Here is a 15387-nt window from a genome sequence, read left to right as displayed (position 1 = left end):
TAAAAAAGGGAACACGATATTTTTCAGCTGAAATGTCTAAAATTAGGTTTAAAAAATAGATCAAAACATAAAACGTAAGACTGTATGAAATTTTACGTCATTGTTGCTGGTCAACAGATATCCGCTATGAGTATAGACATCTTTATACCCTGTTTCATTTATTTAACCATTATCAACCAGTTGGTTGAATCTCGAAGAATTTAAGCGCGGTTCAGGTAAAAATAATCGTGGAAAATTTTTTTCAGCAAATAAAAAGAAATGGCTGCTACAAGCAGTATTATTTTTCACGGTTTTACCTGAGTTGTTGACCTGTTTAAAAAAAAGAAGGTTAAGTGGGTTAAGTTAGTGTTTTTCATCCTGATGGTCATCCTGATGCGCTATCCTGCTCAAACATGAAACGAACAAATGAGTCGGGAGAGCGTAATTTCGAATGGTCTATAGAAAGGGGGTATGGACAACACGTAAAAACATCCAAGGCAAATTGCAGGTCTCGTACGAACCTCAGCTCGGCGTGTGAGGAAAATATACCTTGAAGACAGAATGGCGATTTTCAAGGTATGTAAGGGAAAAGGGGTGGATTTTACTTAGCATGCGTTCTATTTTCTGGGCCATTTTGCCTGTTGTCTATACCCCTTTTTTACTCAGTATTGTTGATAAGTAGCAAGTGTGTAGCTCCCGTGTAGTTGCCATGTAATAATTTGAGCAAAATGTAAAAATCTTAGAAACTGGACAGGACGAAGAAAACGAGAAATAAATTTAACTATTTAATGTTAAAACGGAGGGCGGATTCGAATTTTCGCTCTCAAATCGTATTAAGGTGTATTATTTATTTCAATAGATTGCATTTAAATCCTTTTCACTCATTCACTTTCAAACAATTTCCATTTGGCGGGACTTTTTTGCTCGCCACAATATCCCTTTTCAGCTCAACAAAGCTCAACATTCCATACTCACTTACGTTGCCTTTTTTTGTAGACCTATTTTGCTTAAACCTTGCTGTAATCAAAATACAACAAATGGAAGTACTTAAAAATAGCCAATCTTGTAGAAAATGTATTTATCAAGGGCCTAAAATTATATGGGCAGAGCTAACGGTTTTAGTTAGTCAACATTATTCAACGGAATATCAAAATTATGCAATAGTAACGATTTTTGTCTTACGTTTTATTACGTTTTATTTGTTTGACCTTCTTCGCTAAAACCTTTTTTTATGCAAAATCAAGTAAAAGCAAGTATTTAAATTAGGCTAGTAAAGTAGAAAATGGATTAATTAATCGGATAAAATTATGTGGGCAGGGCTGAGAGATCTAGATAGCTAGTAATTTTCCACGGAATATCAAAATCGAGGAATATGTATAATAAAACTTGAATTCGTCAGTATATTTACGGTATATTTTTAAAGTGAGACGGAATATTTTGGTATATTCTAAGGTTCGATTTTGATCGATTTCAGCTTTATCGAGTCCGCGGTCACACTGAACTGGACAGAACAGCCGCGCGTCGACGACGAAAACAAGAAAATACAATTTTTAATGTTAAAACTTAACGGGCGGATTTGAATGAACTGCCTGCTGCGCAAAATAATGCAAGTGTTAATGGCTGTCCAACGTTGACAAAAAAGCAGAGACTGTGAAAATGTGCATTGAACGTGTCTTAAGAGCACAACGGCCCACCGAGAAAATGTAGTAGTGGCTTCTTTGGTGTTGATTCTTTTCTCGCAGAAAGAAAATCGGTGCAAAGGAAAAATCAAAAATACATCCAAACATACGAATGTAAATGTAAAGGCAAAGTAAGCAATGAGACGGACCCCCACCCCCCTGATCAGTGTAAAGACTGCAAGAGATTTTTCTTAAATATTTTTTTCCTGTAATTAAAGAGTACTTCACTCCTTTCAAATCCGTATTCCCGTCTTTCTGTTGTTGTTCGCGACTGCATATGGGTGTGTGTGTGTGTGTCTTGTAATTTAGTTACGCAGCGGAGCGCGGAGTTGGGGGAAGTGGAATGAAGTGGAGTGTAACCAAACACGAAACGGGGGGAAAAAAAACCTTAAAGCGCAGGCTAAAAGTTTCTCAAGCGCTGCAATCCAGTCTTGGCCCCCAACATTAGCTCCCCCCTAACAGTGCTTTGCATAGGTTTACGCACTTGTTTTTTTGCTACAACTACTTGGCTTGGTCCACTCACCTCTCTTTCCCCTCCTGCGTGGCGCCACTGCGTCTATGTCTTTTGCAATTTCACTTTCACATTCGTTGTGGGACGGTACAACAACCAATTGCTTTGTAGTACTTCTTTTTTTGTGGGTTGTTGTTTCCTCCTCATACCACTCCTACTCCTCCCCCTTCGTGGGCTACGGGGCGTTTCGAATTAGAAAGTGTTTATGTGTGTTGAGTGTGTGAGCGGCATTTTCTCAATGATATTTAGCAGTGTGTGCGAGTGTGAGTGAATGGTTAATGTTTTGTAACCGTTTTAAGCTGTGAAAATGTTTTACAGATAAACCCCCTTGCGCCCACATCTTCGCTATATTGTCACATGATTTAATTCTAATTAGTGCTCGTTAACAGTCGACCCCCGCTGTCCGCCCCTGGCAATTGCAATCAGCATGTGTGGGAAATTTAAATTGTTGCATCCAGAGAGAGAGACAGATAGAAGGAAAAAAGGGGGACAACGCTCTTTTGCATACAATCACACAAATACAAATATATATTTCAATCATTTGCATTTCACACAAACACATATGTACGTTGACAGACAACATAAATTAGTGCAAGCAACGGCACTTGGCAACATGTAAGAGTAACAGAAGCATTAACAGTGGTCTGTAAACTAGGAAGTGGGGGAAGTTAACAGAGCACAAAGAGTGTCTTCACATTGAACAGCATTGAATGAATCGACGATTTGATACCCTACCAGATCGATAGTTCCTATGGTCATAACATAAAAATCTTTAGCTGATCTTTTTCTAAAGCGTATGAGCTGTTAACGATTGTTTCCTTGGCAGGCTATAACTAAACTAAACTATAAGGCTATCCAATTTCGATTTCATTTGGTTGCATTTAATTTACTGCTTATTGAAAATCAATATACTTTGTGCTGTTGCTCTTCAAGGGTGTAAGAACGGCCGTTTGTAAGCCGACAGACAATTAACAGCCCCTTAACAGTGGACAAGTGCATCAACCCACAGCAAGTGTGTATGGCTGTGTGTGAAAATTGTATAGAATTCTTTGCAATAACAATAGGAAACAACAATAAGCATAAAAGAAACTAGGTAACACTCTTATAATTTATTCCAGCAACGTTTTAATGGCCTTCTTTCTGGGCTGTTAATTGTTGTTGTTGTTGCAAGTTCCATGTGGACGGATTGTTATTTTTTCACACCGGTTCAACAGTTGCGGTTGCCCCTACTGGAACCACCCCCCCCTCCCCACCACCATTACTAGACTGGTTGTAAATGGGGATTGGAATGGGGTGGGAATATGGGGAAATAAAAGTGCTATATATAGAAACGTGTATTATAAATGTTTGCTCACTTATAAGGATTATGTGATTCATGAGTGCTACAATAATGTCTCCTTAACATAGCAAGAAAAAATGATCGTATGGGTTGCCATTGAAGATAAAAAAATCCTGAGAAAGCATTTTATATGCATCTGGAAACTCACAAATATCAAAATTCTGTAAACATGAGTATCCAATTTTGTTGATTTGTTTGTAAATCTATTATCATATTACAGAAAGAGTGGGAAAATATAGAAAGAACAATAATTTTTGGTCTCAAATTGAAATGTGCACACATGGGGAGTATTAAATGAAATAAAATAAACATGTTTATCGGATATACAGACGGAAAATACCCGTCAAAAGCGTTCTAGGTTAATTTGAGGGCTGCGTGAAAGTTAACCTTAGAGTCTCTGGGCCTGACCTCAGCCATACCCAAGGAAATAATACATGTACATACATAAATGGGTGACTGTGCGACTGTTTGTGCTGTGAACAAACCATAACCGCATCTGTCCAAAGAACTTGCTGAAGACCGACGATAGATAGGCGCACATCTGCGGGGGGGATTGGCTGCGATAAGGCCAAAATAAACACAGAACTTATCGCTGAATCAATAAACCAAAACAAATTTCACTTTTATTTCGTGTTTAGATTTCAAGAGCATCAGCGGGAAGAGAGGACACGCCACGCCACGCGATAAAGATAAGCTCTCGGGGCCAGGTCAAACCCACTGATACACTCTGATAAGGAATCGCTGTCGGCGGTATCTGTCCGGAGGAGCCACTAACCGCCGGAAACAGGTAGAGAGCTCGGCTTGGCCACCGAGCTTATCAGCGATCCAGGGGGATCATGTCGCACGGCAGCGCCGGCGGCAGTGGCGGCAGTCTGGGCGCGCAAACTGTGGGTGCTGGAGGCATTGGTGGCGGTGCAGCGGCAGCGGCAGCGGCGGCGGCAGCAGCAGCAGCAGCGGCAGCGGGCGGCGGCAACGGCGAGTACCGGGAACTCCACTGGACAGTGTCGAGCGTGATGGACTCGTCGCGCGTCTCCACCTGCCTCATCTCGATGCTGTTGATAGTGTACGGCAGTTTCCGCAGTCTCAACATCGAGCAGGAGGCCCGCGAGCGGGAGCAAAAGAAGCGCAATGAGTCCATGACGAATCTCCTAACCGGGGAGCAGGTCGAGAAGGAGCCAAGTGAGTGTCCCCATCCTGTAATCTGTCAACCATAACCGCGCTAATGGCTAAAGGCTCTCTGTGCTTCTTTACAGCGGATAAATTCGCCACGCTAGACACGATGCATGCCCTGTGCCTGCCACTGGGCGCCTCCATATCATTGCTCATCATGTTCTTCTTTTTCGACTCGATGCAGCTGCTCTTTGCCGTGTGCACAGCCAGTGAGTACCGAGGAATCCCCCTCAATCATTCAATCAAACATAAACTAATTTTCTTTCGTTTGTTCCTTGCAGTAATTGCCACCGTGGCACTGGCCTTTTTGCTGCTGCCCATGTGCCAGTACATCATGCGGCCCTGCACGGACGGAAAGCGTTTCTCCTTTGGCGTCTGTGGACGCTTCACGGGGGCAGAGCTATTTAGTTTCATGCTGTCCGTGTCGATTGTGTGCGTTTGGGTGCTAACCGGCCACTGGCTGCTGATGGATGGTAAGGATCCATCATCCATAGAAAGAAGCGTTCGATAATTGTATGTTTAAATTGCTTGTTCTTTCAGCAATGGGCATGGGGCTGTGTGTGGCCTTTATAGCGTTCGTGCGACTTCCCAGTCTGAAGGTGTCGACGCTGCTGTTGACCGGCCTGCTCATCTACGACGTCTTTTGGGTGTTCCTCTCCTCGTACATCTTTAGCACGAACGTGATGGTCAAGGTGGCCACGCGACCCGCCGAGAATCCCGTGGGTATAGTGGCGCGCAAATTGAATTTGGGCGGCATTGTGCGGGACACACCGAAACTGAATTTACCGGGCAAACTGGTTTTCCCCAGCATACACAATACGGGCCACTTCTCGATGCTGGGCCTGGGCGATGTGGTGATGCCGGGCCTGCTACTCTGCTTCGTTTTGCGATACGATGCGTACAAAAAGTCCCAGGGCGTCACGTCGGATCCCACACTGTCAACGCCGAGGGGTGTGGGCTCTAGGCTGACATATTTTCATTGTTCCTTACTGGGGTGAGTCTTGCAGTTACACTGTCGCTTCCTCTAGATATCTAATGATGGCTTTTCGATGAATTTTCAGCTACTTTTTGGGCCTGCTAACGGCCACGGTCAGCTCGGAGGTGTTTAAAGCGGCCCAGCCGGCTCTGCTGTATTTGGTGCCCTTTACGTTATTGCCCCTCCTGCTAATGGCCTATCTAAAGGTAAAATACTGTAACCCTTAATACTGAATGGAATCTGTAATGCAATGTAACCTTTCCTTCATTTAGGGCGACCTGCGGCGCATGTGGAGCGAGCCGTTTATCACGCACCCACCATCAAAACAACTGGAAGTCTGAGTGTGTACTCTTATCTACATAAAAAGCAACAAGAACAACAAAAACAGAAAAGTAACATCAACCACAATACACACACACACACCCATAAGAAGATCTATTACTAACAATTTGTCTCTTAAATAACGTATTGAGTATGTATTTTTTAATTCTACTGAACTAAGTTTCGTTCTAAGTTAGGTGATCCTCGTTTTCATAGTGAAATAAAACACTAAAAACCGAGTAATTATAGTTGCTAGCATAAGTGTGGGGAGTAAAATCTTTTGTAGAAAAACATACTGCAGAGAGAGTAAGCATTATATACAGCATCCGTATCGCATTCATTTCAATTGGCTTTAAAGTCTCACAAGAATCATGCAGTGCTGAGAGGTTAGCAGTGTTAGATCCAGCCTACAGTTCATAGGGATTAAAACACAAACATATACATATTACCGCATACTATAACCGATAGCGAGTGACTTGAGGGGAAGCTCTTTTTCGTGTTCTTAAAAGGCTCTTTCGGGAGCATTCACAAAGAAACCCCATTCAGAATCAGTATGGCCGTTCTGTAAATACTTAAGTTAAATATACATATAATATAAATGAATCTGGAGATAACGAACCACCATGCAACAAATAATAGTCAGTAAGCTCGCCTTCACACACACACCACACATTTTCTCCCTGTTTTATGTTCTCTGAATCACCCCACATTTCCGTCCCCCCACAGTCCATATAAAGATTTTTGCCAAAATGCATGTGTTCGTTTTAAACAATAAAAGAGAAAATCAAACAGAAATTAAGCGAAAAAGTTGCACTGCGGTGAGTGTTTCACAAATTAAGTTTCACGAATTTTACTTATTTGTAATTAGAGCAGCTAAAACAAAAACAACAACAATAATAATAACGATTGATTGTAATTGTATGCATATGGAAACGTTAGTTACATACTTATTCTAAGTAAATGCAATTTCGAAACGTATAGAAACAATAAAATGTGAGATTTAAACAAAACAAAAAGCCATTAACTTTACTTGCACACTCCGCATAATTCTACAGGAATGGTTTGCTTCAGTTTAAATGCGAGGATAGATTCTTATATTCTTCCGCTAAAAACTTGCATTTTTTAAATACTTTAGGGACTGCGCAAAAAAACCGACATACTATTTCAATTCAAATTTTAAATATACAGTTTTAGAAGGACTGTCGCCCAGCAGAGTGCGGTCACACCGACTTATCGTTATCGAGGCTCCGAACTGAGGTGTTTTCAGTGCATTTGAAACTAGCAAATTTTGCATTCCGCATACCCTACGGAAAAGTATATTCTAGAATTGATAATCCCAGGCTCCAATTATTGCAGAAACTAATCTCTGTAGTAATAATCAGGGATTATGGTTTACGATCATTGTCAGAGAACTAGAACGTTAGTGGGTATTATTGACTCCACGAAAATGTTGAATCTTGAAGAATTTTAGCGCAGTTCAGGTAAAAATTATCGTGGTAATGTTTATTTAAATCAATAGAAAGGAAGGATCTACGAGTAATATTTACTATCACAATATTTTTCGCGGTGTAACTCTTAAATAGAGGAGGTTAAGTGGGCTAAGTTCGTGTTCTTCATCGGTTTATTTCTGGGGGTCAGACGGTCACACTGCGGCTCGAACAAATGAGCCGGGAGATCGTAGATATGAATGGGCTATATAAATGTGTATGGACAACACGGAAAACAGACAACATACCCCCTTCTTACTCAGCGAATTTGTTGATATGTAGCAAGTGTGTAGCTCCCGTGTAGTTGCCATGTAATAAATTGAGCAAAATGTAAAAAACTTAGAATCGGACAGAACATTGCGTCGACGAAAACAAGAAATAAATTTCACCCGCTTTTAATGTTTAAACGGAGGCCTGATTTGAATTTTCGCTCTCAAATCGTACTTACGTGTATCACTTATTTCAATAGATTGCAATTAAATCATTTCGCTCATTAATTTTCAAACGATTTCCATTTGGCGCTTAAGTTTGGTGGGACTTTTTTCCTCGCCACAATATTCAGCTCAACAATGTCCATACATTCCAAACTCACTTACGTTGCTACTGTTTTTTTGTTGACCTTTTTTGCTTAAACCTTGCTGTAGTCAAAATACAATAAATGGAAGTACTTAAAAATAGCCAATCTTGTAGAAAATGTATTCATCAATGGTCTAAAATGATATGGGCAGAGCTAACGGTTTTAGTTAGTCAGCATTATTCAATGGAATATCAAAATTAAGCAATATTAACGATTTTTCTCTTACGTTTTATTACGTTTTATTTGTTTGACCTCCTTCGCTAAAACCTTTTTTTATGCAAAATCAAGTAAAAGCAAGTATTTAAATTAGGCTAGTAAAGTAGAAAATGGATTAATTAATCGGATAAAATTATGTGGGCAGGGCTGAGAGATCTAGATAGCTAGTAATATTCCACGGAATATCAAAATCGAGGAATATGTATAATAAAACTTGAATTCGTCAGTATATTTACGGTATATTTTTAAAGTGAGACGGAATATTATGGTATATTCTAAGGCTCGATTTTGATCGATTTCAGCTTTATCGAGTCCGCGGTCACACTGAACTGGACAGAACAGCCGCGCGTCGACGACGAAAACAAGAAAATACAATTTTTAATGTTAAAACTTAACGGGCGGATTTGAAAGAACTGCCTGCTGCGCAAAATAATGCAAGTGTAAATGGTCGTTGCATAAACAAACAAATTGCAAATAAATATAGTGATATTGGTATGTGTGTTGCTGTGTGTTTTGGAAAATGCGCAGGCGATAGAGAGTGAGATATTGGCAGAAGAAAAACGCAGGTCGTAGGCGTGGAAATTCCTGTGGGAAATTTTTCTTCTCGTGGGTGTGTGTGTGTAGGTGTGTGCGGTGCGTTGGTGTGCGTGTGTGTGGCGATATTGTTTTCGTTTTTGTTTTTAATTCCGGAGAAGAGGAACGTGCAGCATTTAATGCGCGTTACCAGTGGGAATAAACATATATATATGTACTTTATACTATATATAATACATGTACTATATGTTTGCATGTGTATGCTTTATCAGTGTGAATGCGCGGGGTCCGCCTTTATGTCTGCGTAATTTCCGACTGTGACACCTGGCACTGCGTGGGAGGACTTTTCATGCTAATGCGTACATCTTTGTCCTTCTTTGTAGCCCCTTCTTCTCGAACGGACTTCAGCTGGGTAATCCGTGCAGCAAACTGAATCTTAACCGGCAGAGACAGAGGCAGCATTCGCTGGGCGGCCATATGGGTGGCAACAGTGCCGGAGCAGCCAATGCCAGCGCCTTCAGCGCCGGCGGCTACATCGGACCCACCAGCGCCAGCAGCCAGCACAGCCTGGGGGCGGCCGGAGGCAGCGACCTAATACCCGGACCGATTGGTACAGGCGCAGCCTTGGGCGTGTCCTCGTACGCCTACGGCGGCACCAGCTGGGAGGAGTTCTGTGAGCGGCATGCTCGCGCGGCGGCCTCGGACTTTGCCAAGGCCTGCATCACGTATATAAACGGGAACCTGCCCCCCGAGGAGGCGCGCAACATACAGCATCGCAGCTTTTCACAGAAATTCGTCGAATCCTTTGCGGTCCACTACGATACGGAATTCTTCAGGCGCCGTAGTACTTTAAAAATTGGCGCCGGCTCACTGGACTTTGACGAGGAGCACGAGGTGCCGCCGCGTCTGCTGTCCAAATCGCTGCTGCGGCGGCTATCCTTCAAGGGACTGCGCAAGGGCAAGGTGAGCAGGGCCGCCCAATGGTTGTGCCCGTCTCGAGATTGTTATCCATTTGGGTTTTAACTTAAGTTCCCCATCCTGCAGGCCTTCTTCCACAAGAACTCGGACGACGTGGACGGCAGCGGCAAGCAGAGCAAGACCAAGCTTGCCAAGATCGTGGTCGAGTGCCGCAAGGAAGGCTACGTGAATAACCTGACACCCGAGAGTCTCGACCAGCCGACAGGATCCCAAAAATGGGAGAAGTGCCGACTGGCCTTGGTCAAGGCGGTCGGTGGCTATATGCTGGAGTTTTACACGCCCCCAAAATCCGCAAAGCCACGCAGCGGTGTCTTCTGTTTCCTAATCTCGGAGGCACGCGAGACCACAGCCCTGGAGATGCCCGACCGCCTAAACACTTTCGTTCTCAAGGCGGACAACAACATGGAGTATGTGATCGAGGCGGAGAGCGCCGAGGAGATGCGCAGCTGGCTGGCCACCATTCGCTACTGCATGCGGACACCGCCCACACAGCAGCCCCTCATCGAATCAGACGTTATAGCGGCTGCCATGCAGACCTCGCCGACAAATCCGTCGGGCAGCAGTGCGTTGGGTGGCATACAGAATCCCCAGTACCAGCAGCAGGGCGGCTCCAATGGCAACCTGGTGGCCGGTGGAGGGGGTGTCGTTCTGTCCTCTTCTCTGTCGGCGGACAGCGCATTGGCCTCTGCGGCCATTGGCCAGGGAGCCACATCTGCGAGCGATATAAATGCCATCAATGAGCTGGGCACCACACCGCCGTCGGGACCCCCGGAAATACCGATGCGACCGCATCGTGGCGAGCAGCGTCTCTCGGCCTCCAGCAATTTCGATGGCGTCGAGCTGACAGAGAACGATGCGGATGTAAATGTGGCCGATCTAACGGCGGAGATGAGCCAGTTCCCCTGGTTCCATGGCACGCTGACCAGATCGGAGGCGGCACGCATGGTCCTCCAGTCGGAGGCCGCCGGACACGGCTACTTTCTGGTGCGGCAGAGCGAGACACGGCGCGGCGAGTTCGTGCTGACCTTCAATTTCCAGGGCAGGGCGAAGCATCTGCGGCTGACCATCTCGGAGAAGGGCCAGTGCCGGGTGCAGCATCTGTGGTTCCCTTCGATCCAGGAGATGCTCGAACACTTTCGCCATAATCCCATTCCCCTTGAATCGGGCGGCACCTCTGACGTGGTCCTCACCGACTGGGTGCACAATACCAGTAGACTGAACGATCTCTCAGCGGCGGGAGCTTCGATGGCGGCAGGAGGAGGAGCGCATGAGGCGCACGGCCAGCAGCACCATGATCCGGCAGCGGCGGGCGGTGGGCCAACCAATGGAAATGGAAACGGCCAGGGGCATGCAGCAGGAGGAGGAGGAGCAGCTGGCGGGGGCCATCCGTCGCCGAGACATGTGAGATAGCCAAAATTTTGGAGTCAATTCAGTGTCAGTGATGGTTTTATTTTATTTTACTTTGATTTCTGTTCGATTTCTTATCATTTCATTGCAAAGATGGGATGTGGTTTGAGCTCTGACCCCTGCTGACCCCTGGGGACCAGGGAAATACTTGGAACTACGAGTATATGTACTATGTAGGCATATCGAGTATTTCCAAGTAGTTATAAAACATTTAATTTTTTTTAAATATCAAAAAAGAAACGCCATAAAAACTATATTTTAGACAAAAGGGAATACCACTACTTTTTAGGGATTCTGCTCTGAAATGTTACAGAATGGCAATTTGAATCATTTTCTGGCTAATTCTTTAAAGATCAATTCAAAATGGTACCCTTTTTAAAGTCAAGCATGTTTGAAATGTGATTCAGATATATTTTTTAATGTAGCGTAAAGGGACACTCGAGTCTGAGGTCGGACTAGGGACTCTAGTTTCTTCATATTCTCCAATAAAGTCTGATTTAAATTATTGCCGCAATTGTTACAGCTTCGGTAGCCTTTTATTTTCGATATATCTTTAGTCGCTTCGAAACTGTTTTCTATATAGAAGAAAATAAAATAATAAAATGAGGAAAGCTAACGAAAGAATACCCACAAGTTGTGACATTAGGATTAATACCTTTTTAAACTTTACATTATTTACATATTTAAATCAAGAACTTAAATCCTAATATTATTTTTAATCAAACAAATAAGGACATATGGGAATTAAGAAACCTGCTTTAGATATCCAAAAGTATATCCGAAACTTATCTTTGAGATTGTCGTAAGAGACTGCTCCTTTATTTTCTTACTCCTTGGAGTTTTAAAGTACATTTTTAGTTAGTTTCTGTGTTTAGTTTGAATGACTGATTTGATTGTTGCATGCTTAATGTCTCTCACCACATATCACAACCGCCTCTCAACCCCCAACCCGAACCCAATACCAAACCCCATCCAAATTAGCGGACCACTAATGAAGTTTCTACCTTGCATTTTGTTCCTACAGTGCAGCGAAATCATTACCATGAATCTGAGTGTTCGCCTAAAGACAAATGAAATCGAACTGCCATTGGAGCAGCCAACACACGTCTATTTTCCGGAGCAAACCTACTTTCCTTTGGACTCCACAACGCTCACGGTGCACAGCTCGCCGCCAGCTGGGCAAGGCTTCCTCGATCAGCCGCATCTGCGGGCATCCAATGCCTCCTTGCAGGGCTCCGCACACCATCAGCAGCAGCAGCAGCAGCACCAGGCGGTACAGGGCGGCAATGCCAGCGGTAGTGGCGCCAGCGGCGGCAGCGGGACCGAGGGCAGCGGACGTGCCGTCGATAATCAGTATAGCTTCACCTAAATCCCGGCTGGATTTGATTGGGGGGATACTTTGCGAAATTTATCATTGTGCCATTGTCTTGAGAAGGGGAAATATTTGTGTTTTTGCATTACAAGAGATGTATGTATATCGTGTAGTCTGCTTTTCTTTGTTGCCTCTCCGTGTTCGTTTCCTTCTCTTTGCTTTCTTACTTGTTTCTATTAAGTTTAGTAGTACCTCCTTGGAAGACATGTAGTAACTGAATATTATTATGTATACATTATTATTATATAGCTAAATGTGTGTGTTCATTTTTAAGTACATCAATGTTGTATGTATAGAAAAAAAACGGAAAATATTACAAAAAATTTAAGATTTATGTGGCACCAAAGGTGCGACTCAAGCGAATCCTAAAACTTCCTGCTTTACAAAACAAAAACAAAATTACATACATATATAAATATATATACTATGCCTATAAATATAAATTATGTATACATATATAAATATATATATTATATATATTGAAATTGGTAAACTACAATAAATGAAGTTATGTAAAAGTAAGAAATATAATAGTCTCCTTGCTGTTTGAATTATTTGATTAGCGCCTAAATTTTGAATGCACATTTCTGCCTTTGCTTTCCAGCACTGCACCCCTTCGATTTGCAGTTTATCGGCTTAACTATAGCCTGTCTCTCCTCTCTAGACGCAGCGACCCGGATAACCAGGGTGTTTTTAATACTTTTCGGTTTTTTTTTAGGTCAAAATTGACCCGACGGTATATTTACGGTATATAATGATATATTTTGTCAATTTCATCAATCTATTGAATTTAATTTTCAACGATATATAGAAAATCCAATAAAAGCGAATACTTAAAATAAGCCAGTTAAGTAGAAAAATAATTCATCCATAGTATAAAACTATGTGGGCATGGCTAAATGTTCTATATAGCTAGTAATATTCGACGGAATATCATAGTCGACGAATGTGGTTTCCAATCCTTGACGGAGATCGATTAACCCATTGCAAACCAAGGGTTTCTACCGAAAATAATAGAATTTGTATAAACTTTAGCGCAGTTCAGGTGAAAGATATCGTGTTTTTTTTTAGTTCAGAGGCAAGATGGCATGGGTCTACAGAAGAATTTACAATCGTTAATATTTTCCACAATTCACCTCAAGTCGTTGCACTGTTTAAAAAGAGGGGGCTTAAGTGGGCTAAGTTCGTTTTTGTCGTCGGTCAGTTAGTTGTGAATATTTTTATTTTCGCAATTAAACCAGTCAATTTAAACAGAGTTTAAAGAATGGAGCTTGAACTGGATGTGGTGGACTCCCTTCGGGCTCTGGCCTACGATGGGAATTGCCTGGAGCAGGAGGCGCTGAGCAAAGCCCTGGACAACGGCATCGACGACGAAGACTTGCGTGCGGTGATTTTCTGGCTGGCCCACGAATTGCATGTGCTCCGCAAGACGGACGAGCATGTGACATCCAGTAAGAAGGACCACGACGAGTTCGCCATCGAGCTGTCCCTGCTGCTCACTGAACTGAGCTGTCCCTACAGCCAGCTGGTGATGGGGCCCATATCGGATCGCTTCGACAGCCGTGACTCGCTGCTGCAGCTGCTGAACTACCTGACCTCGGAGCTGATGTTCACCAAGATTTCGCTGAAGACGCAGCCGGTGGGACCACCCAGCAAAAAGTCCAAGGCGGAGTCCAATGTCGAGGCGACAGTATTGGAGCTGGTGAGGGACCTGCAGCTGGGCGAGCTGCCCAAGAACATCAGCGCCAAGGCTATGTTCGACAAGATTACTCCCCGACTGGAGCAGCGCATGGCCCAGACCAATCGCGGTGTTGTCAGTGAGCCCCTGCTTAACCTTAAGAAGCCCCTCAGCGATGTCCAGTGGCGCATGTTGGATGCTATGCACATTGATCTGGATAGCGAGTACAATCTTCGTCGCCAAATGATGCTCACCCGCCTGGAGGCCACAATTCAGAGCTTCAAGTGGTCGGAGAGTATGAAGAATCGCGAGAACGAGATCATGGAACTCTTTCAGCTGAAGCTCAAGGAACTGGAGCAGTTCAAGCTCGGAGGAAACGAAACCAACATTGTGGCTCTCTTGGCCGCCCGCGCCGACCTTGCCATCATCGAAAAGACGAGTTCGGCAAATGTCCGCAAGAATACTGCCTCGAAGATCCAAAAGCATATGATTGGCAGTGTCCCTGATCGTGGCGGACGAGCCAATGAGCATGCTCCGCCCCCACCAGAGATGCCCTCTTGGCAACAGCAAAGGGCAAGCGGGCCTCAAGGAGGAGGCGGTGGCCGTGGAGGAGGGAACTTTCGAGGCGGTGGGCGTGGTGGCGGCCGCGGTGGTGGCAGAGGTGGAGGAGCAGCGAGTGGTGGCGACAATTGGCAACAGCAGCAACCACATCATCAGCAACATCAACAGCAATATCAACAGCAACATCAACATCAACAGCCACAGCAGCATCGCGATAACAGTCGGGATAGAGATCGAGATCAACAATGGACTAGCGGGAGTGGACGAGTGCAGGGCTCTGGCTGGAATCCCCAAGGCGGACGCGGAGGAGGAGGAGGCCGCGGTGGTGGTCGTGGTCGGGGAGGGGGTGGCGGGGGCTATCATCAACGTGGTGGCTACCGATAAGCTTCGTATCTGTTTAAGCCAATTCCATGAACTGATATTATAAGAGATCGATACGTATCTACCCTCTGCCTGCTTTTATTAATTTCGTTGACCCAGTTTAATTTATTGCTAATTTATATAAATGTGTTTATAAATGGCTGAAATTTATGAAATAAACTATATATGTCATCAAATGTCGGCAAATGTCGCGTGTCGGCTAATATTTGTAGGAGGTACTC

The 15387-nt window shown here is 44.0% G+C and overlaps 3 protein-coding genes across 9 annotated transcripts; all 3 read left to right on the top strand.

The window, feature by feature from the left end:
- The first annotated feature begins 1460 nt into the window (after positions 1 to 1460).
- On the top strand, positions 1461 to 6770 carry LOC108156822 (signal peptide peptidase-like 3). 2 transcript variants are annotated; one of them, XM_017288519.2, is made up of 7 exons: positions 1461 to 1789; positions 4147 to 4687; positions 4741 to 4887; positions 4960 to 5151; positions 5219 to 5672; positions 5740 to 5860; positions 5927 to 6770. In XM_017288519.2, the coding sequence occupies exons 2-7, from the start codon at positions 4345 to 4347 to the stop codon at positions 5993 to 5995; spliced, it is 1326 nt and encodes a 441-aa protein (XP_017144008.1). In that variant the 5' UTR covers positions 1461 to 1789; positions 4147 to 4344; the 3' UTR covers positions 5996 to 6770. The 2 variants fall into 2 exon arrangements, with proteins under 2 accessions (XP_017144008.1, XP_017144009.1); XM_017288520.2 differs by having other exon boundaries at positions 1462 to 1789; positions 4762 to 4887.
- A 1787-nt stretch (positions 6771 to 8557) lies between these two features.
- On the top strand, positions 8558 to 12794 carry LOC108156845 (SH2B adapter protein 1). Of its 6 annotated transcripts, none has more exons than XM_017288564.2 (4): positions 8558 to 8747; positions 9173 to 9752; positions 9834 to 11168; positions 12199 to 12794. In XM_017288564.2, exons 2-4 carry the CDS (start codon positions 9267 to 9269, stop codon positions 12541 to 12543), a joined length of 2166 nt encoding a protein of 721 aa, XP_017144053.1. In that variant the 5' UTR covers positions 8558 to 8747; positions 9173 to 9266; the 3' UTR covers positions 12544 to 12794. The 6 variants fall into 6 exon arrangements, with proteins under 6 accessions (XP_017144053.1, XP_017144051.1, XP_033245094.1 ...); XM_017288562.2 differs by having other exon boundaries at positions 9819 to 11168; XM_033389203.1 differs by having other exon boundaries at positions 9834 to 11201; positions 12199 to 12284.
- Positions 12795 to 13717: 923 nt separating this feature from the next.
- Positions 13718 to 15342, top strand: LOC108157272 (protein FAM98B). The gene has a single exon (XM_033389545.1). It carries the CDS (start codon positions 13811 to 13813, stop codon positions 15167 to 15169), a length of 1359 nt encoding a protein of 452 aa, XP_033245436.1. The 5' UTR covers positions 13718 to 13810; the 3' UTR covers positions 15170 to 15342.
- Positions 15343 to 15387: the final 45 nt, after the last annotated feature.

This window comes from Drosophila miranda, chromosome 2, assembly GCF_003369915.1.
Source record: "Drosophila miranda strain MSH22 chromosome 2, D.miranda_PacBio2.1, whole genome shotgun sequence".
NCBI lineage: Eukaryota > Metazoa > Arthropoda > Insecta > Diptera > Drosophilidae > Drosophila > Drosophila miranda.
The sequence above is the reverse complement of the archived record's forward strand: the minus strand, read 5'-3'. Positions and strand labels throughout refer to the sequence as shown.

Bases quoted from the DNA above. Each gene is read 5' to 3' on its own strand.
- LOC108156822 (XM_017288519.2), top strand. From the start codon at position 4,345: ATGTCGCACGGCAGCGCCGGCGGCAGTGGCGGCAGTCTGGGCGCGCAA. The intron at 5,152-5,218 runs GTAAGGATCCAT...TTGTTCTTTCAG, and splicing joins CCACTGGCTGCTGATGGATG to CAATGGGCATGGGGCTGTGT. The intron at 5,861-5,926 runs GTAAAATACTGT...TCCTTCATTTAG, and splicing joins TGCTAATGGCCTATCTAAAG to GGCGACCTGCGGCGCATGTG.
- LOC108156845 (XM_017288562.2), top strand. From the start codon at position 9,267: ATGGGTGGCAACAGTGCCGGAGCAGCCAATGCCAGCGCCTTCAGCGCC. The intron at 9,753-9,818 runs GTGAGCAGGGCC...TTTTAACTTAAG, and splicing joins AGGGACTGCGCAAGGGCAAG to TTCCCCATCCTGCAGGCCTT. The intron at 11,169-12,198 runs GTGAGATAGCCA...TTGTTCCTACAG, and splicing joins GCCATCCGTCGCCGAGACAT to TGCAGCGAAATCATTACCAT.
- LOC108157272 (XM_033389545.1), top strand. From the start codon at position 13,811: ATGGAGCTTGAACTGGATGTGGTGGACTCCCTTCGGGCTCTGGCCTAC.